The sequence below is a fragment of the Mastacembelus armatus genome, unplaced genomic scaffold (assembly GCF_900324485.2).
Source record: "Mastacembelus armatus unplaced genomic scaffold, fMasArm1.2, whole genome shotgun sequence".
NCBI classification, from domain to species: Eukaryota; Metazoa; Chordata; class Actinopteri; order Synbranchiformes; family Mastacembelidae; genus Mastacembelus; species Mastacembelus armatus.
Window position 1 is genome coordinate 34,677 of NW_022872866.1, and position 26,012 is coordinate 60,688.

Sequence of the window (26,012 nt, forward strand, 5' to 3'; positions counted from 1 at the left end):
GGCTATGTCCCTATAACCTAACCCTAAACCCTAGCCCTAGCAGCCAAAAACTTCACAGAACACTTTTCAGAAATATGAATATATTAATATTTTCATGATTAATTTGGGCCCTAAGGCTAGTCAGGCTTCTTCATCTTATCTTCATGGGTTCTTCATGTTATCAGCTACTCAGGATTCTGTAAAACAACCTCTCACCTGTGTAGCACCTTCCTACCAGGATATTCCACTTGTTGCATATAAATTACTTTAGAAGTTGTCATTTCATAAGCTTGGTAAATACAGTGTGGTGTTCTATGTTGTTATCACTTCATCATTTACACTGATGCAAAGTCCACTCAGTCAACTAATACTAGAGGTCAAAGCTCACAGCAGGCTGTGGAATGATTCAGCTGATACTGCATAAAGAAACTGCTGATTAGAGTTAGCACTCTGACAGGAAAATAGTTTCAATGTAACAGAAACTAAATGATTTTATTTAACAAATTGCCTAAAACATAAACAAGGATTCAACTGATTCCTGAGACACTATGAATGAGGATTCAACAAAGTATTAAGCTGTTTGCTGTGATTTTACTAAAAGTTGTACTCTCTGACGACAAAAATCTCTACAGAACATAAAATATTTGGATAACACTGAAGATTTTGAAGCAGAACCTGTTGTGATCTACAAACACACTGAAGGTAAACACCTGGTACAATATTCTTTTAATGGAAAACGTCATCTCGTGCTTTTATATTTTTGTTTTAATGTTTTATGCATATTTCTACCATTTTTTTTCAACTCTTATTTGGTTGTTAGAGTTACCACCTGTGTCGAGCTATAGGACAGAAAAGTTTAATTTTAGATCAGATTTCTTGAGTTCAGCTGCTATTACAGAAATTATACACTATATATAATATATTACTTCCTCTACATATTTCAAATACATCACAGCTTCTTTATTTCTAAAGTCTCTGTAAAAAATAAACCAGAACATTAGCACAAAATAGTTTGTGCTGTTTTGGAGCTGAAATGCTAAAATTTCACACTGTCCCTGACCATCTCACAGTACAGCAAACTTGCTCAAGGTCTGGCAGGTAGTACCTATATGGGCTGTTGCCATGGTAATGGGCCATCGTTGAAGTTCATCCCAATTTGAAGTAAAAATCTGGATGTACTGCTATAGTACTCAAACAGTATTGTGTACAGTAACAATAAGTAGGCTTGATCTTTTGTATTATAAAAATTATTGTGAGGAAACAAACATTTTAATACATGATGTTTACTATAAAAAACACAGTACAAAGTAATGTAGAGCTAGTTTGAGTCTTTCTACCAAGGCTTTGGCAAACTATTACCTATGTTTATTAATCTGATAAACTAATCAATTCATTGATTTCACAGCGAGTGCTTTAAATCCTGTTTCGCACAGCTTACCAGTTCTTTAGAGGAAAATGGTGATCAGCTCTCCAAGAGACAAGTGAGTCCTGTTCATTTATAGATATATCAAGATTTAATAATCAATCAATACTAGAGGTTATTAATTACACTTGTTCTGATGTTCCTCCCCTGTCAATAGATGTATAATAATAGATATATAGGATGTTACAGACTTCTTTGAAGTTTTAACACAAAAACTGATCTAATCAGGCTGATATCAGACTGCATAATATAAAAATGAAGATTATTAAACATCATTTTGAATATTTTCAAACTGAATTCTCATGGTACATAGTGAAAGAAAAAAAGTGAGTTTGTGAGAATCAGCTGCCGCCTTACTCCTAATCACAACACAGTTCAGTTGCATCAACTACACTTCATTATCATAATACAAATATTTCAGTTTGTTTGAAGACATTATACTTAATATCTAGTTTTACATTTTCTGCAATTTTAAAAATAAACTTCTGAATTCAAGTGCACAAGTCATACACTGCCATGGATTTCATTTTCATTATCACCCCGATGATATACAACTGTACATCTCCACCAACTGCATCACCCCAGTCATTCTCTCCACCACCACAAACTGCCTGACTGACATTAAAATCTGGATGGCTAAAACTCAACAGCAATAAAACAACTAATTATTGGACCCAAAGCTCTCTGCCTAGGACTTCTCCCTTTTCATCAACAGTGTAAAACCTTGGTATAATAATGGACCCTCTCCTCCAAGTCCCACATCAACATCCAGACTCAACTGCAACAGCATATTTTTATGGACATCCCTCTACTAGTCTCCAAAAACTGCAATACATATAGAATTTAGCTGCACGGTTGCTCACCTACACCCACTCCAGAGATCACATCAAACCCATCCTTGAACAACTTCACTGGCTCCCTGTCCATTTCTGCATTCAAACTCCTTACATCACCTACAAAGCCCACAATAACCTTTCCCATTCTTATCTTACTGACCTCTACCTCCATTTCCCTGCCTGCTGACTCCAAGTCAGTACTCCAGAGGTCTGACCCTCTGACCTTCTGGCTGTTAGAACAAAGCTCTGAACTTTGGGTGGACAAAGCCTTCACCGCTGCCACAACCCTCTGGAATTCTCTTCCACAACATCAGAAACTGACTTGGTAGTCTTTCAAATCACTGCTTAAATCCCACCTGTTCAAACTGGCATTCCCATAGCCTTTAATAGTCATCCTATACTTACTCAGATGTTGGGTTTCTATGGCTGTTGGTACAAAATGTCAACAGATGCTACTACTACTTCTTCACAGTATTATTCACAGCTCAATGGATTTTGTGCAGCTTCAGGATACAAATAGATATTCAAAGACAATTCCTACATTCTGGTCATATGTTGAGTGGTTTCTACAATGTTCATTCTGACAGATTGTAACTGGCCTCTACACGCTCCAACAGGCTGCAAAATCGGACATATAGACAGTGGTTGGTTATAAGTATAATGGAGTTATGCAACTTCAGCAATTCCTTTAGCTAGCCTTTGAGATGCCTGATATAAGCTATGCAATATGTTTGTTGAGTTTCTGGAAAGCTGCTATGATGATGTCTAGTCTGTTGGTTAGGTGTAGCAGACAGTTTTCTGAATTTTTATCTTATGCCATTTTAAAACTTGATAATATGCAGTTTTGTGGTGATTTTAATATTCACATTACAGCAACAGTAATAATTTGTCTGATGTATTATATTGAATCTTCTACTGTGAATTTCCCTGCTGTAAGACAAATAAAGGTTCTTATCTTACTTTATTTTGAAAGGTATCATGGTGTGTGGCTAATCTTCTTCCTACTTGGTTTGGGTACACTGCTGCCATGGAACTTCTTCATGAATGCTACCATGGTATGACATAATTTCATGTCTGGTTTCATCTGTACACTGCCTTCTGCTCAGAATGACCTTTTATTTTGAAAGAGAGACCCATTAAACCTTATTTACACATTGGATGTTAAAATGTGAACAAAAATAAGCCATTTGTAAATAACTAAGGAAACAAATAATTGTATTTTATATTGAACTACATAGACCATCTCACTCTGCCCATCCAGTACTTTACCAGCCGTTTGAAAAATTCCTCATTGGTTGGTTCTTCAGCCAATCAGACTGAGGCAGCATGTGAACATTGCAACATTCTGGAGGCTAAATTCAACAACGTAATGACTTTGTGCGCCATGCTGCCACTGTTGGTCTGTACCTGCCTCAACTCCTTCCTGCACGCACTGTGAGTCCCACAGCTCACACACATATTAACACTAACAACAAAGAGAACACAGAGGTGCCTTTGTTTTATTTTTTTCCAGAGTTCATAGAGCTGCAGCATGAGAGTTAGAAACCATGTTATATTACTGAAATCTGAAGCAGCTTGGTGATATGTAAAGGGGTGTAGAAAGGCTCCTCAGGGCCAACAAATATCTATTAGGTTATTGAGATGTAACAAGTGAATTTCTGCTTGAACCAAGGGGCAAGTAAATCTGTATTATATCAACAAAGTGAATGTGAAGATTGATAGGGGAACAGTTTCTGAAAGATATGGTGGGGCTCATCCATGAATGGCTTTGTAGCACATCCATAATGATTCAAGAGCCAATGCAATGAAGCTAAAACATATTAAACATGGTCACATCAGTGGGACTTATTCTAAATTCTGAACTATCTGAAGGCTTTGTTTGGGGCAAATCAGAACAGACAGCAGTAATCCAGCTGAGAACATATGAATTACAACCTTGATATAAGGTGTAGTTAATCTAAACAGCAGCCTATCAAAACACAGATTTATGGAGAAAAATAACTGATTAAAATATAGATTAATTAGGGTAATAATAATAATTAATATAGATTAATAGCATACAAAAATTAATTTAAAAAAGCTGAGCTGATTACTGTATACAGGAAATTAAATGTGAACGCTTATTTTCTTTTTTTTGTTTCACTGCAAACAGCTAGAAGGCCTGTATTTGTAGACTCCAGGACAGCGATTTTCAGGTCTCTTCAAAGATGTTAAACAGGATTCAAGTCAGGGCTCTGGATGGGCCACTCTAGGACATTCACAGAGTTGTCCCTAAGCCACTCCACTAAGCCACTGTGTTGTCTTGGCTGTGTACTGTCATGTCAGAAGGTGAACCTTCAGTCCAGTCCGAGGTCCTTAGCTCAGTCAGAGTGACCATCGGGGTCTTGGTAATCTTTCTTACCAAGGCCCTTCTCCTGCAATTGCTCACTTTGGCTGGGCAACCAGTCCTTGGTTCTGGTTGGGCCAAACATCTTCCATTTCAGTATTATGGATGCCACTGTGCTCCTGGGAACATTCAGTCCAGCAGAAATTTTCTTTAGCCTTCCCCAGCTTTGTGCCTATCAACAATTCTTTCTGAGCTCTGCAGGCGGCTTTCCTTTGAGTTCATGACTTGACTTTTGCTCTGTCTGGCAGTTAGTTAGGATGAGGCATATTTGATGAGCAGAATCACTAGATCAGACAGCACAGATGAAGGGGGATGTGGGGAACATGTTAAGACAGGAACCATTGCATGCTGGTGAACAGAAAAGATGAAATGAAGTCTTGTTTCAGAGTTGGCCAATTAAGTGGCAAGAAACACTCACAGTAATACCCATCCATCCATTTTCTATACCCGCTTATTCCTAACCAGGGTCCCAGGGATCAGCTGGAGCCTATCCCAGCTCTCTCTGGGTGAAAGGCAGGGGTCCACCCTGGACAGGTCACCAGTCCATCACAGGGCCACATAGAGACAAACAACCTCACACACTCACACTCACTCCTATGGGCAATTTAGAGTCACCAGTCAACCTGACATACATGTTTTTGGACACAATAACATGAAGAGACAATCTGGCTTTGAAGGTAATGTGACTGGGGAACAGATGTAGGTAATTGCAGGGCTAATGATCTGAGCCAAGCTGCTGCTATTAAAGGACAGACCTGAGGACGCGCTTCAAAATAAGAATATTGGGTGGAACCAGGCTCAAATCCTAACAAACATAACTAAGGACTGAAGCCGTTGTCAAATAAAAGGCTTCTACAATACTGGCTCATAATATGGGAATAATTAAAATAATTGGTACTTTTGGGTCTGCACCAATTCAAAGAATTTCAATTTGTTGGTTAACTTTAAGCAAACAGCTTAATAACACAATTTTTCCTTAGAAATAGTAAAGATACACTGTAAACAGGAGGAAGGTTTCCTTTACTAAAATACCCTAAATACTTTTTTTAATACCCTGAACTGTCAATAAATCCCTGGCCTTGTTTCTGTTAGTATTTCACAGCGTCTCCGTGTGATGGGCAGTCTGCTCTTCATCATGCTCATCTTCATCATCACCACCATCCTTGTCAAAGTTCCTCTAAAGCCGCTGCCATTTTTCTCCATTACCATGGTGAAAATTGTCATCATTAACTGTGAGGATATTTCTTAAACTGTTTGTTGTCAGCCTTCTGCATTCTGTTTGTTGATTTGTTTACTTGTTGACAGCCTTCGGGGCAGTGCTGCAGGGCAGTCTATTTGGGATGGCGGGTTTGCTGCCTGCTTCTTATACAACTCCTATCATGAGTGGTCAGGGACTGGCTGGAACCTTTGCTGCCTTCGCCATGATCTGCGCCATTGCAAGTCTGAACTCATCAGTAACTCACCAATAATCAATCTTCTGCTCAGATTTACTTAAACTGCTATTCTCTGTTTTACAAAAAATTTATAAAAATCATTTTCTACACTTGAGGTGAAAATGACATGACAAAAAAGATATTTTTGTCTTCCTTCTTTGATTCCATTCTTTCTTCTATTCTCCTTACTTTCCTTCATCCTGCTTTCTTTGGTCCTGTAGGTGGATCTGAACTTGATGATGCAGCACTTGGATATTTCATCACAGCCTGTGTTGTTATTTTTCTGTCCATCCTATCCTACACCATATTGCCTAAATTGGTAAATATGCATTTTTGTCACATGAACAAAATGTGTTTCTGTAACTGTTGCTTGAGACATATAATATTGTTGTATGTCATAGTATATTTATTTAGTATTCAAGTCTGCAGTCTCCTGCAACTACAAAGACAAACTTCTTTTGGTTCATTCAGGTGCTCTTCTTTGATACGGTTTCCATCTTTAAAATGTCAATTTTTTTTCCTCTGTATTTTTTCTATATTTTGTATTTAATCACTTTTTAGTCATCAGTTACGGACTGATTTTAAATGGTGATTGTTTATAAGATGATAAAAATTATTTCATATTTATATATAAATGAGAGGTGGTGTACAGATGCAACAGTGTTGAAGAAGATCTGCTGTCCTGACCTGGAAGCACTTTTCATTAACTGTAAACCCTTCTACTCACCGCGGGAGTTTTCCTCGTGCGTTCTGGTCAGTGTTTACATTCCCCCGCAAGCGCGCGTGTGCGACGCGCTGCATCAGCTGGCTGAGGAGATCGCAAACACGGAGCAGCAACACCCGGACTCTGTTTTTATCATCCTCGGAGACTTTAATAAAGCACACTTGAGCCACGAACTGCCAAAATTCAGGCAGCACATCAAGTGCCCCACCAGAGAGGGGAATACTCTGGACCACTGCTACACCACAATAAAGGATGCATATCACGCCGTCCCCAGAGCAGCTTTAGGACTCTCTGACCACTGTCTGGTCCACCTCATACCAACATACAGGCAAAAGCTTAAATCTGCTAAGCCTGTAGTGAGAACTGTCAAGAGATGGACCAGGGAAACAGAGCAGGAGCTACAGGCCTGCTTTGAATGCACTGACTGGAGTGTTTTTCAAGCTGCTGCCACAAACCTGGATGAACTCACGGACTCTGTTACATCTTACATCAGTTTCTGTGAGGACATGTGCATTCCCACCCGGACCTTCTTAACATACAACAACGACAAACCATGGTTCTCTGGAAAACTCAGACAGCTTCGTAAAGCCAAAGGAGATGCCTACAGAAGTGGTGATCGGGTCTTGTATAATCAGGCCAGGAACACACTGAATAAGGAGATCAGAGCAGCTAAGAGGAGCTACTCCAAAAAGCTGGAAAACCAGTTTACAGCTAACGACTCTGCTTCAGTGTGGAGAGGCCTGAGGACAATAACCAACTATAGGACTCCATCCTCCTCCTCAATAGGCAATCAAACGCTGGTGAACGATCTGAATGAGTTTTATTGCAGATTTGAATCACCCCCCACCCGCTCTGATTGTCCTCCAGAGCAACCATTAACACCTCCATCCATCAACCCCCTCTCCCCCGCTCTGATACTTCAGACCAGTGTGGACGATGTGTGTCGGCTCTTCAGGAAGCAGAAGAGAAGGAAAGCACCAGGACCAGATGGGGTTTCACCATCATGCCTCAGAACCTGTGCTGACCAGCTGGCTCCCATCTTCTCTCTGATCTTCAACAGATCACTGGAGCTGTGTGAAGTCCCTGCATGCTTCAAACGCTCCACCATCATTCCCATCCCCAAGAAGCCAAAAATCACAGGACTCAACGACTACAGACCAGTGGCTCTGACATCCGTGGTCATGAAGTCCTTTGAAAGACTGGTGTTGGCCCATCTGAAGAACGTCACTGGACCCTTCCTGGACCCCCTGCAGTTTGCCTACCGATCCAATCGGTCCGTGGATGATGCAGTCAATATGGGGCTGCACTACATCCTGCAACATCTGGACAAACCAGGGACTTATGTAAGGATTCTGTTTGTGGACTTCAGCTCAGCATTCAACACCATCATCCCATCACTCCTCCAGAATAAACTCTCCCAGCTCTCTGTTCCTGACTCCACCTGTCAGTGGATTACAAGCTTCCTGACGGATAGGCAACAGCTAGTGAGGATGGGGAAATTTACTTCTGGCTCCCGCATCACCAGCACCGGCGCCCCCCAGGGGTGTGTTCTCTCCCCACTGCTCTTCTCCCTCTACACAAACGACTGCACCTCCTGTGACTCCTCTGTGAAACTCCTGAAGTTTGCAGATGACACCACTGTCATTGGTCTCATCCAGGACGGTGAAGAGTCTGCATACAGACAGGAGGTGGAGCAGCTGGCTCGCTGGTGCAGTCACAACAACTTGGAGCTAAACACGCTCAAAACAGTGGAGATGGTTGTGGACTTCAGGAGAAATGCCCCCACCCACCCCCCTCTCACCATTATGAACAGCACTGTGGCACTAGTGGAGTCATTCAGGTTCCTGGGCACCACCATCTCTCAGGACCTGAAGTGGAACTTCCACATCGACTCCATCACGAAGAAGGCCCAGCAGAGGTTGTACTTCCTGCGCCAGCTGAAGAAGTTCAACCTTCCACAGACGCTGCTGACCCAGTTCTACTCAGCGGTCATCGAGTCGGTCCTGTGCTCCTCCATCACTGTCTGGTTTAGTTCTGCCTCTAAATCAGACATCCGAAGACTTCAGAGGACAGTCCGGACCGCTGAGAAGATCATCGGTGTTACCCTACCCACCCTCCAAGTCCTGTTCACCTCCAGAGTGAGAAAAAGAGCTCGGAAAATCACTCTGGATGCCACCCACCCGAGTCACCACCTCTTCCAGCTCTTACCGTCTGGCCGGCGCTTCAGAGCTCCAAACATCAAGACAGCCCGGCACAAAGGAAGCTTCTTCCCTCAGGCCATCCAACTCTTAAACTCGTAGCTCTCCACCATTCCCTTCCACCACCTGCACTATGACACTTGCACCTTCTTGCTCTTTGCACACCAATTAGTTCCCCTTTCATCCTGTTTCTCAGGTTATCTGTGCATTTTTCTCTTAGTCTTTTAGTTTTTTGTAGCATTTCTGTAGCATTTATGTTTACTGTTTGACCCTTTGTAGCATTTGTATTTATGTCTGTTTGCACTGGAGTACCCCCCCCCCCCCCGTACCAAAACAAATTCCTTGTGTGTGTGTGTGTGCACACTCACTTGGCAATAAAGCTCATTCTGATTCTGATTCTGATTCTGATTCTGATTCTGATATTTTTAGGAGTTTTTCCAGTTTTATCAGAACAGGCAACAGCAATCAGATGACAAGAACTCTATAAATCTGATGAACACAGGTACAAACTCATCTACACTTTAAACACCAACACCACCTGCTAGACGAAAACTGTTTCATTGAGTTTAGTAGATTTATATGCAGTTTGGATGTGTCTACACTTGTGACAGTCTTGTGATTGATGTACAGTATAATTATTTATTTTTGTAAAAGCTAATGAAGTCTAAGCTCTTTCAGCCATATTCATTTTAGTTATTAAATTCTTCCTCTTTTACTAAATTAAGTGGAGAATTTAAAAAATGACAAGTTGAGATCATCAGTCTAGGCCAAGAGTGTCCAATCCTGGTCCTTGAGGGCCACTGTTCTGCTTGTTTTCGAACTGCCCCTGCTCTACCCACTGCTGATTACCTGGATCAGGTGTGTTGGCCACCCCTGGTTTAGGCCAACTTTCTGGAAATGTCATATACCCAAATCTACTTCTTATATTTCAGAGAGTAAAGATGAAGCTACTGATCCAAACACAGAACATAACTTCTCCATGATGGAAATATTTAAGAAGGTCAGAAACACATAAAACAATAACTTTCTGTTATTAATAAGATCACAGAATCAATCTGGTTTCTACTCAGTTAGCTTCACTGCAATACTGATGACCTATGTTTTCAAAAAACTCAAACCATAAAGTAATCCTTTATCAATTCAAGATGTAATCAACAGATCAATTACAGATTTGTGTGTGTGCGTGCGTAGCAGCAGTTTGAGAGCCATCGCAGGAACAAAAATACATGTGACTAAAATCTAAATCAAAATTAAATTAAACCTTATAAACAGCTTGATTCTCCAGAAGAAATTATACTGGTTGCCTTGTTAATGTATTAACATGTAAAATCACTGGTTTATTTTACAAACAGATGTGACAGCAAATATATGTGCATTTATTAACCTGGAGGTAACGTTTTGTCATGAACCATGTTTGTCATTACCTTTAACTCCCATCTGTCTGGTGACCTTCAGATTTGGGCGTTGGCTCTCAGTGTTTGTTTCACCTTCACCGTCACCATCGGTACATTTCCCGCCATCACAGCTGACACCAAATCCAGTATTGCTGAAGGAGGCTCCTGGGGTCAGTCCACACCTCATTTGTTTTACTTCTTCTCTGCAGTTTTTATTGGAGGTGTTCATATTAACTGATCTTTATCAAACTGTGAGGGAAAAAAAAGAGTCACCTATCAAGCTTGTGTCTACTCAGGCAGCATGATGTTTGGAGAAAAAAATAGTTGTTTGTAGCGTGCCTTGCTAAAGTTTAATGTTTAGAATCAAAAGCACGATATACAATCTTAGAATACAGTTCCACAACTTTACCTTGATTAGCAGTGGTAAACTGGTAAACTGAGCTAAGGCAGAATCAGTCAAACAAAAAAGTTGAAGACTGAATGGTTCAGTCAAAACCATTTCAAGGAAAGGTCAGTAAAACTAAATTAAAACAAAATAGGAATCACCAGAGAGCAGGGGTACAAAGGCATGTGAGAAAATCTGGCAAACAATTAACAGTCCAGTGTGTTTATGTGGGAAGGTAATTAGCAGATAAGTTGCAGGTGAGCTGGGGTACTGGAGGACAGGAGGAAGTGGCTGGGTTTGCAATGACAGCAGGATTAATATGTACTAATGATATAGAATGTGAAAAATTGCACATCAACTGAAAATGCCAGTAGTTTACACATTTCAGTTATATCACGGTTGCATTACACGACGACTTGTATTGGTCTTTCTCGGCTGCTGCAATAATCTCTGATAGCAGTTCTGAGATTAGGCTCATTTTCTGTTTTTTCATTGGATCAAGTTGTTGATCTGGTTTCTCTGACTTAAATTGCAGCTTGCAGATTAGCAACCTCAGTGAAACAAGTCTATCTATAGAGATAGATTTACCTATATCACACTTTAATTACAACAGCATGCCTGGTCAGTGATCTGTTCAGGGTGCAACCAGCCCTCACTCAAGTTAATGGGAAACAGCTTGATATAAGAGGAACTTCACAATACCTGATGGACAGAAATGACTGAGGTTGCAGTGTGAACTGCACTGAAGCACAGCTCAGGACAGAAGCTCTCTGGTGGTTAAAACCACTGCAGGACCAGCTGTAAATGCCCTATGACCTACACTATCACCCAAAGCCTTGTAGCACCACATCCATTATTGAAAACCCTTATTCCTGCTATTGAGGATCATGGGGGGCTGAAGCCAATCCCAGCATGCAGTGGGTGAGAGGCAAGTCCATCCTGAACAGATTACCAGTCTATCACAGGGCGGATACACAGACAAACACTAACATTCAAACCTTCCCAGTTACTAGTGAGCTCAAGCTTTTGCTGGGCAGTTACAGATGAAGTGCACCCTTTTTCACAATAGAAGCAGCGACCCCTCCTGCTGTCGTTGTTTCTCCTCCACCAGCAGGTATGCGCGCCCCAGCTGCATGTGCTTGTGAGTTTTTGCATCCGTTGACTCAGTATCCTTGGTGGAGAGAGACAGAAGCCAGATGGATGTCCAGAGGCATAGAGAAGAGCCTCCCTGGTGCAGCTGGTGATGAACGTGGTGCATGTCTCAAGGTCCCCAAAGCAACACAATGTAATGTTTAATGTATTAAAAGAACCAGCTCAGGGGAGAAAGACCAGAGCAATGGGAGGCAGGGAACCAGAAGGAAGACATGAGTCTGACAGCCCACACCACACCAGGTTATTCCAAATTTTATTTGGAGTGGCACTTAGATGCTGGGAGTATTTGTGCTTTGGTGACATTTCCACCAGGCTGTCAGAGCTGCTTTTATTCTTGGTGTTTTGAAACAAGGATGATGTTTTTAATTATCTGAAATACAGAAGGGTAGGTCTGAAAATTATTTTTTCAAAGACATTTTTAATCTGAATTTCTTCAGTTGTAATAATATATTGTGATATGTTTGTTTTACAGACCTATATTTCATCCCTGTCAGCTGTTTCCTTCTATTTAACCTGTGTGACTGGGGTGGGCGGAGCTTAACAGCTGTCTTTATGTGGGTATGTTTGGCACCATACATCAAACATCCTACAGGTCCTGGTTCAGTTTTAATGATCCACATGGTCATTAAACACACATACACTTCTTCTGACTGCACCCAGTTAAATCTCCACTCAATCTAATGAACATTTGCACTGATAGTATTTTTTTCATTGATCAGTTTTTGCGTTTACAGCCAGAAAAAGACAGCATATTGCTTCCTGTGTCCATTGTGTGCCGCCTGGTCTTCGTCCCTCTCTTCATGTTGTGTAACGTCCAGCCTCGTGTCCACTTGCCTGTTTTCTTCCACCATGATGGCTTCTTCATTGTCTTCATGATCATCTTTGCCTTCAGTAATGGTTACCTGGCAAGCCTCTGCATGTGCTATGGACCAAAGTAAGAATCAATTATTAAACATTCATCTTTGTCTTTAAATAGTCATCTTCATGGTAGATTAATGTTGAGGTGTCCGGTTCAGATCATACACTGCATGGCAAAAAGCTGCTTGTAAATAAAAAAATATTTATGAACCACTGATTGAATAATTACTACATTATGTGTTTCAGCCACACAAAAAAATCATAACCCAAACAGTGAGTAGTTTTTCATTCCGTAAAAACATGTCAAAGGATGCTTGAGTTGTGGAAATTATGTTACTGTACTTCAGAAGGCTCAAATTATTGGCCTGCTTCAATTAAACAACACAACTGCAGTGTAACTGGCTGGCTGAGATCAGGTGTGGACCCAAATGCAAAACAGAGACACAAAAGCTGCAATTGCGAGGATGACAACCACAATCATTACTGACAATAAACAAACCACCCTAAGTCCACTGATGGGAAGTGACTGGGGTTTAAGTAGTGACCGAGCCTGCTCTAACTAGGCACAGGCACTGGCAACCAAGGAGTGACCAAGGGACAGGAAGTTACACAAAATAGAGCCCTGAAAAAAGAAATGCCACTGGCTTGGGTTGAGACAAGGAGATTGTTAAAATGGCTGCAACTGGGGTAAGAACTGTCCAACATATTACTAAAACCTTGAAGGAAAGATGAACACCATAGAACAAATGTGCTTAGAAAAATTCTTGAATGACTGATCACTTAAAAGCTTGGTGAAGTTAATCATATATATTCACAAATGTGTAAGAAATCACAGTTATGTTTAATAGTGAAATGCACAATGTCATGAGTTCAGAAAATAACAGTAGTAATATACTGGTCCCTTTTGCTGATAAGATCTATAATTTGATATGAAGTTAATAATTAAGGGCCCCTCCCATAATAAAGGGTGTTTCCCTATTAAAAATATAGCCTACGCCCAATTAAAGGCGTTACCCCCTAATTAAAGTTGCCTCCCTTAATAAATAAATAAATAAAAGTTGCCTCCCATATTAATAAAGGGTGTAGTTTAAAATGAGTGTATTTAATACCCTATTAAATATAGCCTACGCCCAATAAAGGGTGTCAATCTAATAAATGATGTTCCCTTAATAATAAATAAATAAAAGTAGCCTCCCATGATAATAATGGGTGTAGTTTTCATTTTAAAATAAAAAAATATGAGGGAGGACTGAAGGGTGTTACCTATAACGATGCAGTAATGCGAGTGTTTTTTAAAGATAAGTAAAAGTTCGTTTTGCTGTGAGTGGGTGTGTGTGACGTATAGGGTGAAAGGGGAGTGACCTTGCCGTTGGAATTATAGACCATTAAATAATTTCTCCTACTAATTTACATTAAAAAACATATAAACCATTAAAATAATTTCCGCTACTCCTTTTTAAAAATCTCGTAGACGCCATTTTAGTGATGCGTCATAGTGACGTCGGTAGGTATGAGCGTGCCTCGCTACCGTTAGCAATGCATTAGCATTCAGACCGCAGTGTCGTTCACACCGTTTGTGCTACACTGAATCGCGTAAAACAGCGGAGAATCATGTTCATCTTTCACAGAGGTAAGTCTTGTCTATATACCATTTTAGCATTATAGAGAGAGTGGTATCTTTTGTATTGAACGAAAATTAATGTTGGCATAATTGGAAAAAAAAGCTTAACATCTAACAGGTGACGATGCAACCAGCCTGCGCGAGAGCAAGTCATTGTCTAAACCTGGTGTGTAGTTTTCTTTACTTTTCAATCATTAGCAATGTTCTTAACATTAATACATGTAGTGATAATGAAAAAAAACGAAATACGTGTTTTCGCCAGGTGATGAAAATGCAGTGACGGGTTTGGTAAATGAGCATGTGGTTGATGACGTTAATAAAGGTGAGAGATTATTTTTGTAAATGTTTCTTTTATGTAGTCGTGAGTCTAGAGTGTTGTAAAAACGGGGACGTTTTAAGGTGAATATAGACGTTGTATGTGATGTTATACGAGGCATTTAGGCCAAAATACAAGATCGTCCTTTTAAAAATGGCGCCTAATGACGTGTTTATTTTTACAGAAAATGTACCGACGAGGCAGCGGCCCAGCAAAAGTCTAAAAAAAAGACCCAGAGAGCTGCTAGCAGGTAGGTAAAATGCTAATATAGAACATTCGATGTTTAACTGGTTTTTTAACGTTTGAGGGTTAATCTACAGAGGAGGGTGGAGTTCATACAAGACACGTCCCAGCTGTAACGGTCAGCTCACGACAGGGAGCGCTTGCACCGCCAGGTCAGCAGAGGGAGCCGCAGGTACCCAGGAAGCGTGCAACATCCAGGGGTGTCCAGCAGAGGGGGCCACAGGTACCCAGGAACAGTGCTATACCCATAGGTATCCAGCAGAGGGAGCCACAGGTACCCAGGAACCGTGCAACATCCAAGGGTGTCCAGCAGAGGGAGCCACAGGTACCCAGGAACCGTACAACAACTAGGGGTGGCAGGCAGAGGGAGCCACAGGTACCCAGGAAGCGTGCAATATCCATAGGTGTCCAGCAGAGGGAGCCACAGGTACCATTGAATAGTACAATATTCATCAGTGAGCAGCACAATGATGATGGAGGTAGGATGAAATAATGTATTTCAATGCTATCTAAATACAATGTGTATATATATATATTTATATACTGTATTTTTAAATATATATGTGTGTGTGTGTGTGTTTGAAGATTTGCTGGGCTTTAAAAGACTGAGATACTCTACAACACCCAGTACTGATGAGCACAAACAGCCTGCTTCTGAGACCTTTCAAGCAACACAGCTCCTGGAGAATCTGAACGCTGCACAAGCTCACGAACTGCAGGACATCTATTCATCATCATCATCATCAGGAGCAACTCAAGGTGATGTGGATTTGATATCCTCAAGTCTGTTATACAGTGGGTCAGGACATAACTTTGTACATACAGCAGCAGCAGACACTCAGGACACGGCCGATGGTGGTGGTTTTGGAGTTGGTATAGAGTTATTTGATATTCTAGATGATTATTTGTCCTCCTTACGAAATACAGCTACAACCAGTGGGACTGCCATCACAGAATCTTCTACTTCATCTGAGACAAATACTGCTTGTGTTTAGACAGACATAGTATCACAGCCTAGTGCCGGTGAACACACTTCTTCATCTGAGACAAATACTGCTGTTGTTTACACCGACATAGTATCACAGACTAGTGCTGGTGAACACACTTTCTTTCTGGCCCAGCCCTGTATAGACCTGCTGTCAGACATCAGGGATACTCTCAGAGAGAATGGTAAAAAGCTTGATTGTATACATAGAGAGATAGTGCAGACTCGCTCAGAGGGTGCACAGTTAGGCTTATATTTTGTAAACAGTGCAGAACTATGCCTATCATACATGAACAATACACATAAAGTCATGACTACTTTTTTAGACAAAACACAATAATTTCTTAAAATGGACAGGGCCATCAATCAGAACGACAACACCATGTCTGCACATAGTGAACACCCTAATTTGAACATGTCTGCAGATAGTGAATACCCTAACTGGCCCATATTACATGCTAGATTCCAACACAGGGCTGCAGAGATTCGTGAGAAAGATGCTTATTTCAGACAACTATTGAACATCCCACCATCACCACCACACTCTGAATATCGTAACATTGTACTATCACCATCTGAATTCCTCAATTGGTCTGAAAATACACGTATGAAAACAGAGCAACTCAAAAGAAAAATCAAACAATACCATCAGGCTTCTCTGGCTAAACGGGGGGTCTTAGCAGCTTCCACAGCTTCACCTGCGGGTGCCACAACATTAGCCACAACATCAGCTTCCACAGCTACACCTGTGGATGTCACAACATTAGCCTCAGCATCATTAGCTAGTGAACAGAGTGTGGATGTGCTTGATCAGAGCAGCAGCAGCAGCAGCTCTGATGGTTGTGTTGGTTTGGTCGGTACAGCAAGCTCACAGCTCCCTTCATCTAGTGGTTGTTGTGCTGGGTCAGCAGTCGATAGTTCACAGTGTGGAGCAGGATCCATCAGTGTTAGGAACATTCCTATGTATGATGCCTTGGAGCTAAGACAACCGATTAATTTCAGCGATATTGACATAGACGACAATCCACAGGGTGTGCCAGCTTTAATCAGGGAGAGGTTGGTTGAAGTGATAAATAGAGCTATTGATGTATCGCGAGAGGGCAGTGTCTTAAACATTGTATTGAGGGGTCCATCATTGATTAACGATGTGCAAGTTATTTTGAGGTCAGAAAATGGTTATGACATTGACCATTTTACAGATGAGGTAAGTCAGGTGATACAGAGTAATGATGAGTCGCTGACTGATGATGGCCTCGAGTTTGTTGTGAGTGTGGCGCAGCAACGTAGCGGCGGCACTAGGTTGAAGCTCGGTAGTGTTCCCTATGATGAAATTTTGGCAAGAAAGGGTAGTCATTTGTACACACCAAATAATGACGGCGCAGACAATAATTTATGTTTCAGCATGTGTGTTATTCGTTCAAAAACTCCCTCTATGGTAGATGCTGAAATCTTACACAATGCTAAAGAACTACACGAATCAGTAAGGCTTCACCACACACAGCAGGTATCGTTTAGCCATGTTGCTAAATTTGAGAGAGAATTAGGGGTGAAAATTAAAATTTTCCATCATAGTGGGGGTAGAAAACAACCAGACTGTTTTCAGACACACGTGGCTCCTCATCCAGAGACTATATGGCTGTATCTTTATAATGAGCATTATCATTTGATAGCAAATCCTAGGGGTTTTTTTGGAGCATCGTATGTTTGTGAGTATTGTTATAAGACATATGAAACCCCGCTAAAACATTGTTGTAAACACCTGTGTAATGTTTGCTTTACACTATGCATACAGCATCCAGGCCCTACTGTTAAATGTGATGACTGTAAACGAATCTGTAAATCCCAGCAGTGTTTTGATAACCACAAATTACAAGACCCAGTTCACGGTATCATACCTTGTGACACTATGCGTTACTGTGATGAGTGTGGTATGATATACAGACGCAACCGTCAAAAAGCCGAAAAGCACAAATGTATAAAGCCTCGATGTGATCACTGTAGAGCCCTCATAGGAGACGGGGTACACATGTGTTTCATACAACCTACACCGCCTAAAGAAGATGATGATGAGACATTCCCTCCTAAATATATTCTGTACGACTTTGAAACTAGATACAGGGATGGTAAACATGAAGCCGTTATGGCATGTGCCACTGTGATGGATGAGGTGGATCCGTTTCCGTCTTGTTTCAGAGGTGTTGATTGTGTGGCAGGGTTTGTCAGATCTTATCGCCGTAAAAGATATAGAGGTTATACTTTTATAGCACACAATGCCTCGGGCTTTGACAACTATCTAGTGCTTGAATATTTTGTACGGCAGCGCATAACTCCTTTTGTGATTATGAAAGGGAGCAGAGTAATTCTGATGTATGATAATGACTATAGTCAACGGTGGATTGATTCCTTCAGCTTCCTGCCTATGAGTCTGTCTAAAACACCTGCAGCTCTTGGTTTTGAGAATGAAATAGGGAAGGGCTACTTCCCACACAAATTCAACACTGTAGAGAATGAGTTTTATGTAGGATCTTACCCTGAGCCCAAATTCTATGGTTATGAGCAAATGTCCCAGAGTGAACAGGTGAAATTCATGAGCTGGTACGATATTGTTAAAGACACACGTTTTGACATGCAGGCTGAGATGGCTCGTTACTGTCGCAATGATGTTAATGTGCTGCGTAAGGCCTGCGAGATCTATCGCGATGCATTCATGCAGTGCACCCAGGTAGACCCTTTTGCTTTCACTACACTGGCATCAAGCTGTATGGGTGTGTTTAAGACGCTGTTCCTGCCTTACAATACTCTTGCTCTCACGTACGATGGAATGTATCTGGAGTGCAATAAAGCATTTTCAGATGTATCTATCCAGTGGCTGGAATTTGTGGCTTATTCTGAAAAGCGAGTCATTAGACACGCACTCAGAGGCGGTGAGCATAAGGTAGGAAGTTACTGTGTGGATGGGTTTGATGAGGCTTCAAACACGTGTTTTGAATTTGCAGGGTGTTACTATCATAGATGTATCAACTGCTTCCACTCACACTCCCACATCACAACCACACAGAGACCGTGTCGCTTCCTCAGGCTTCAAACACGTGTTTTGAATTTGCAGGGTGTTACTATCATAGATGTATAAAGTGCTATCCACAGGCCTCTGCCGATAATACTGGTGTTTATGCACAGTTTATCAACAAGGTGGATGCTCTGAGGAAGCGACACGGTCTCTGTGTGGTTGTGATGTGGGAGTGTGAGTGGAAGCAGTTGATACATCTATGATAGTAACACCCTGCAAATTCAAAACACGTGTTTGAAGCCTCATCAAACCCATCCACACAGTAACTTCCTACCTTATGCTCACCGCCTCTGAGTGCGTGTCTAATGACTCGCTTTTCAGAATAAGCCACAAATTCCAGCCACTGGATAGATACATCTGAAAATGCTTTATTGCACTCCAGATACATTCCATCGTACGTGAGAGCAAGAGTATTGTAAGGCAGGAACAGCGTCTTAAACACACCCATACAGCTTGATGCCAGTGTAGTGAAAGCAAAAGGGTCTACCTGGGTGCACTGCATGAATGCATCGCGATAGATCTCGCAGGCCTTACGCAGCACATTAACATCATTGCGACAGTAACGAGCCATCTCAGCCTGCATGTCAAAACGTGTGTCTTTAACAATATCGTACCAGCTCATGAATTTCACCTGTTCACTCTGGGACATTTGCTCATAACCATAGAATTTGGGCTCAGGGTAAGATCCTACATAAAACTCATTCTCTACAGTGTTGAATTTGTGTGGGAAGTAGCCCTTCCCTATTTCATTCTCAAAACCAAGAGCTGCAGGTGTTTTAGACAGACTCATAGGCAGGAAGCTGAAGGAATCAATCCACCGTTGACTATAGTCATTATCATACATCAGAATTACTCTGCTCCCTTTCATAATCACAAAAGGAGTTATGCGCTGCCGTACAAAATATTCAAGCACTAGATAGTTGTCAAAGCCCGAGGCATTGTGTGCTATAAAAGTATAACCTCTATATCTTTTACGGCGATAAGATCTGACAAACCCTGCCACACAATCAACACCTCTGAAACAAGACGGAAACGGATCCACCTCATCCATCACAGTGGCACATGCCATAACGGCTTCATGTTTACCATCCCTGTATCTAGTTTCAAAGTCGTACAGAATATATTTAGGAGGGAATGTCTCATCATCATCTTCTTTAGGCGGTGTAGGTTGTATGAAACACATGTGTACCCCGTCTCCTATGAGGGCTCTACAGTGATCACATCGAGGCTTTATACATTTGTGCTTTTCGGCTTTTTGACGGTTGCGTCTGTATATCATACCACACTCATCACAGTAACGCATAGTGTCACAAGGTATGATACCGTGAACTGGGTCTTGTAATTTGTGGTTATCAAAACACTGCTGGGATTTACAGATTCGTTTACAGTCATCACATTTAACAGTAGGGCCTGGATGCTGTATGCATAGTGTAAAGCAAACATTACACAGGTGTTTACAACAATGTTTTAGCGGGGTTTCATATGTCTTATAACAATACTCACAAACATACGATGCTCCAAAAAAACCCCTAGGATTTGCTATCAAATGATAATGCTCATTATAAAGATACAGCCATATAGTCTCTGGATGAGGAGCCACGTGTGTCTGAAAACAGTCTGGTTGTTTTCTACCCCCACTATGATGGAAAATTTTAATTTTCACCCCTAATTCTCTCTCAAATTTAGCAACATGGCTAAACGATACCTGCTGTGTGTGGTGAAGCCTTACTGATTCGTGTAGTTCTTTAGCATTGTGTAAGATTTCAGCATCTACCATAGAGGGAGTTTTTGAACGAATAACACACATGCTGAAACATAAATTATTGTCTGCGCCGTCATTATTTGGTGTGTACAAATGACTACCCTTTCTTGCCAAAATTTCATCATAGGGAACACTACCGAGCTTCAACCTAGTGCCGCCGCTACGTTGCTGCGCCACACTCACAACAAACTCGAGGCCATCATCAGTCAGCGACTCATCATTACTCTGTATCACCTGACTTACCTCATCTGTAAAATGGTCAATGTCATAACCATTTTCTGACCTCAAAATAACTTGCACATCGTTAATCAATGATGGACCCCTCAATACAATGTTTAAGACACTGCCCTCTCGCGATACATCAATAGCTCTATTTATCACTTCAACCAACCTCTCCCTGATTAAAGCTGGCACACCCTGTGGATTGTCGTCTATGTCAATATCGCTGAAATTAATCGGTTGTCTTAGCTCCAAGGCATCATACATAGGAATGTTCCTAACACTGATGGATCCTGCTCCACACTGTGAACTATCGACTGCTGACCCAGCACAACAACCACTAGATGAAGGGAGCTGTGAGCTTGCTGTACCGACCAAACCAACACAACCATCAGAGCTGCTGCTGCTGCTGCTCTGATCAAGCACATCCACACTCTGTTCACTAGCTAATGATGCTGAGGCTAATGTTGTGACATCCACAGGTGTAGCTGTGGAAGCTGATGTTGTGGCTAATGTTGTGGCACCCGCAGGTGAAGCTGTGGAAGCTGCTAAGACCCCCCGTTTAGCCAGAGAAGCCTGATGGTATTGTTTGATTTTTCTTTTGAGTTGCTCTGTTTTCATACGTGTATTTTCAGACCAATTGAGGAATTCAGATGGTGATAGTACAATGTTACGATATTCAGAGTGTGGTGGTGATGGTGGGATGTTCAATAGTTGTCTGAAATAAGCATCTTTCTCACGAATCTCTGCAGCCCTGTGTTGGAATCTAGCATGTAATATGGGCCAGTTAGGGTATTCACTATCTGCAGACATGTTCAAATTAGGGTGTTCACTATGTGCAGACATGGTGTTGTCGTTCTGATTGATGGCCCTGTCCATTTTAAGAAATTATTGTGTTTTGTCTAAAAAAGTAGTCATGACTTTATGTGTATTGTTCATGTATGATAGGCATAGTTCTGCACTGTTTACAAAATATAAGCCTAACTGTGCACCCTCTGAGCGAGTCTGCACTATCTCTCTATGTATACAATCAAGCTTTTTACCATTCTCTCTGAGAGTATCCCTGATGTCTGACAGCAGGTCTATACAGGGCTGGGCCAGAAAGAAAGTGTGTTCACCAGCACTAGTCTGTGATACTATGTCGGTGTAAACAACAGCAGTATTTGTCTCAGATGAAGAAGTGTGTTCACCGGCACTAGGCTGTGATACTATGTCTGTGTAAACACAAGCAGTATTTGTCTCAGATGAAGTAGAAGATTCTGTGATGGCAGTCCCACTGGTTGTAGCTGTATTTCGTAAGGAGGACAAATAATCATCTAGAATATCAAATAACTCTATACCAACTCCAAAACCACCACCATCGGCCGTGTCCTGAGTGTCTGCTGCTGCTGTATGTACAAAGTTATGTCCTGACCCACTGTATAACAGACTTGAGGATATCAAATCCACATCACCTTGAGTTGCTCCTGATGATGATGATGATGAATAGATGTCCTGCAGTTCGTGAGCTTGTGCAGCGTTCAGATTCTCCAGGAGCTGTGTTGCTTGAAAGGTCTCAGAAGCAGGCTGTTTGTGCTCATCAGTACTGGGTGTTGTAGAGTATCTCAGTCTTTTAAAGCCCAGCAAATCTTCAAACACACACACACACACATATATATTTAAAAATACAGTATATAAATATATATATATACACATTGTATTTAGATAGCATTGAAATACATTATTTCATCCTACCTCCATCATCATTGTGCTGCTCACTGATGAATATTGTACTATTCAATGGTACCTGTGGCTCCCTCTGCTGGACACCTATGGATATTGCACGCTTCCTGGGTACCTGTGGCTCCCTCTGCCTGCCACCCCTAGTTGTTGTACGGTTCCTGGGTACCTGTGGCTCCCTCTGCTGGACACCCTTGGATGTTGCACGGTTCCTGGGTACCTGTGGCTCCCTCTGCTGGATACCTATGGGTATAGCACTGTTCCTGGGTACCTGTGGCCCCCTCTGCTGGACACCCCTGGATGTTGCACGCTTCCTGGGTACCTGCGGCTCCCTCTGCTGACCTGGCGGTGCAAGCGCTCCCTGTCGTGAGCTGACCGTTACAGCTGGGACGTGTCTTGTATGAACTCCACCCTCCTCTGTAGATTAACCCTCAAACGTTAAAAAACCAGTTAAACATCGAATGTTCTATATTAGCATTTTACCTACCTGCTAGCAGCTCTCTGGGTCTTTTTTTTAGACTTTTGCTGGGCCGCTGCCTCGTCGGTACATTTTCTGTAAAAATAAACACGTCATTAGGCGCCATTTTTAAAAGGACGATCTTGTATTTTGGCCTAAATGCCTCGTATAACATCACATACAACGTCTATATTCACCTTAAAACGTCCCCGTTTTTACAACACTCTAGACTCACGACTACATAAAAGAAACATTTACAAAAATAATCTCTCACCTTTATTAACGTCATCAACCACATGCTCATTTACCAAACCCGTCACTGCATTTTCATCACCTGGCGAAAACACGTATTTCGTTTTTTTTCATTATCACTACATGTATTAATGTTAAGAACATTGCTAATGATTGAAAAGTAAAGAAAACTACACACCAGGTTTAGACAATGACTTGCTCTCGCGCAGGCTGGTTGCATCGTCACCTGTTAGATGTTAAGCTTTTTTTTCCAATTATGCCAACATTAATTTTCGTTCAATACAAAAGATACCACTCTCTCTATAATGCTAAAATGGTATATAGACAAGACTTACCTCTGTGAAAGATGAACATGATTCTCCGCTGTTTTACGCGATTCAGTGTAGCACAAACGGTGTGAACGACACTGCGGTCTGAATGCTAATGCATTGCTAACGGTAGCGAGGCACGCTCATACCTACCGACGTCACTATGACGCATCACTAAAATGGCGTCTACGAGATTTTTAAAAAGGAGTAGCGGAAATTATTTTAATGGTTTATATGTTTTTTAATGTAAATTAGTAGGAGAAATTATTTAATGGTCTATAATTCCAACGGCAAGGTCACTCCCCTTTCACCCTATACGTCACACACACCCACTCACAGCAAAACGAACTTTTACTTATCTTTAAAAAACACTCGCATTACTGCATCGTTATAGGTAACACCCTTCAGTCCTCCCTCATATTTTTTTATTTTAAAATGAAAACTACACCCATTATTATCATGGGAGGCTACTTTTATTTATTTATTATTAAGGGAACATCATTTATTAGATTGACACCCTTTATTGGGCGTAGGCTATATTTAATAGGGTATTAAATACACTCATTTTAAACTACACCCTTTATTAATATGGGAGGCAACTTTTATTTATTTATTTATTAAGGGAGGCAACTTTAATTAGGGGGTAACGCCTTTAATTGGGCGTAGGCTATATTTTTAATAGGGAAACACCCTTTATTATGGGAGGGGCCCTTAATTATTAACTTCATATCAAATTATAGATCTTATCAGCAAAAGGGACCAGTATATTACTACTAATAACTTATTAAACTAATCGGAATAAAAGGCTTTCGATTGCTAGGGAGGAAAATATTGGACTAAGTTAAATGGAAAAAGGTGATGTGGTTTGATTTACCCTGTTCTAAAGTGATGGGCATAAGAAGGGAAGCACATGAAGTAACAGTGTGCATTGTACAGGCCACTGGAGTCAATATCATCATCTATGGTTTTTTTCTATGGTCTTTGATCGGGTCCAGGCTTAGCAGTGTTACCTGGCAATAAAATGAAGTCAGGTGATGACCTGCATTTACTGAGTGACCAAGTTATCCCATCAGTGGATCCTTGAATGCACAGACATCCAATAATCCAGGTCCACACTGCCAAGATTCATCAGGCTCAACTGGTTGTGAGAGCACAAAGAATATTTTTCACACATGCACGGCCACCACAGTCCTGACCTGAATCCCATTTAAAGTTTTAGGGAGTTACTGGAGAAGACATGACACAGGGGTCTGACTCCACCATCATTAATACAAGATTTCAGCCAAAAACTATGGAAGTTGGGACAGTAATAAATGTTGTGACTTTGCCTTGGTTTCCCAAAGCAATGCCACAACAAATGTAGGCTGTAATTAAAGCAGTGATTGTTTTTTGGCTGGAGGGGTGTAGTTTAAATATAAATATGGAGTTGACATCCGAAAGTTCGGTAAGAGCATTTTTCTATTTTAGTGCTAAAATAATTGAAGTCCCTCTGTAAAATGTTCACTGCTAGATGCTGAAAAATATCAGCTTTGTGTTAAGAATTTACAGCTAAAAACAATAAAGGGTTTAAAGTAGATGTTGAGATAAAACCAAACCATGCTGTATTAATTATAGTCATACAATTGTCTCTCGTTCCACAGAAAAGTTCTCCCTCATGAAGCAGAAACAGCTGGAGCCATCATGGCTTTCTTTCTGTCTCTGGGTTTGGCTTCAGGAGCTGCTTTGTCCTTCCTCTTCAGAGCACTGGTTTAACGGGGAAATACCGGTTTACAACTGGTTTATCTGGAAAATTGGTCTGGACTAGATTCAAAATTGAGAATCACTTTACAGATAACGGTCAAATATTCATATGTTTCACTAAAGCAGTTTTGTTTCTGTGTCAAGATGAGCCTGGAACTTTTACAAACCCACTCAATTCAGTTTTACTTGTATAGCGCCCAATCACACTACACTCATCTCAAGGCACTTTACAAAAAAAAAATTCCCTTATGAGCAACACTTGGTGACAGATTAAAATTTTTCCTATTGGTGGTGTGAGAGAAAGCGGGATTTATTGTGAGGACGATCATCTAATTGTCCGCCCCTAATCTATTGTATAATTCATATTCATTTGTCAACACACTGAAAACTGACAAACTGTGAGTGATTCCACCGTCTGGAAATGTATGTACCCAGAAGAGTAACAGCTGAACTTTGACAATGAAAAGAGTATTAACACTGAAAATAATTAAAATCTTTGTTTTTGTTGATGTGTTGTTTTTCTTTCCATTTCACTTTTCTGTCACCATGTGTATG

General features: G+C 41.1%; 1 protein-coding gene across 1 annotated transcript; it reads left to right on the plus strand.

Moving 5' to 3' along the window:
- Positions 1-570: 570 nt before the first annotated feature.
- On the plus strand, positions 571-25,778 carry LOC113140146 (equilibrative nucleoside transporter 1-like). The gene is made up of 13 exons (XM_026323888.1): positions 571-681; positions 1,413-1,460; positions 3,212-3,293; positions 3,500-3,672; positions 5,717-5,856; positions 5,930-6,064; positions 6,279-6,376; positions 9,409-9,481; positions 9,912-9,979; positions 10,435-10,543; positions 12,383-12,468; positions 12,645-12,844; positions 25,358-25,778. Exons 2-13 carry the CDS (start codon positions 1,435-1,437, stop codon positions 25,467-25,469), a joined length of 1,302 nt encoding a protein of 433 aa, XP_026179673.1. The 5' UTR covers positions 571-681; positions 1,413-1,434; the 3' UTR covers positions 25,470-25,778.
- The last annotated feature ends 234 nt before the right edge of the window (positions 25,779-26,012 follow it).

Coding starts and splice junctions, on each gene's coding strand:
- LOC113140146 (XM_026323888.1), top strand. CDS start 1,435: ATGGTGATCAGCTCTCCAAGAGACAA. Junction 1,461..3,211: donor ATCAGCTCTCCAAGAGACAA/GTGAGTCCTGTT, acceptor TTATTTTGAAAG/GTATCATGGTGTGTGGCTAA. Junction 9,980..10,434: donor TGATGGAAATATTTAAGAAG/GTCAGAAACACA, acceptor GGTGACCTTCAG/ATTTGGGCGTTGGCTCTCAG.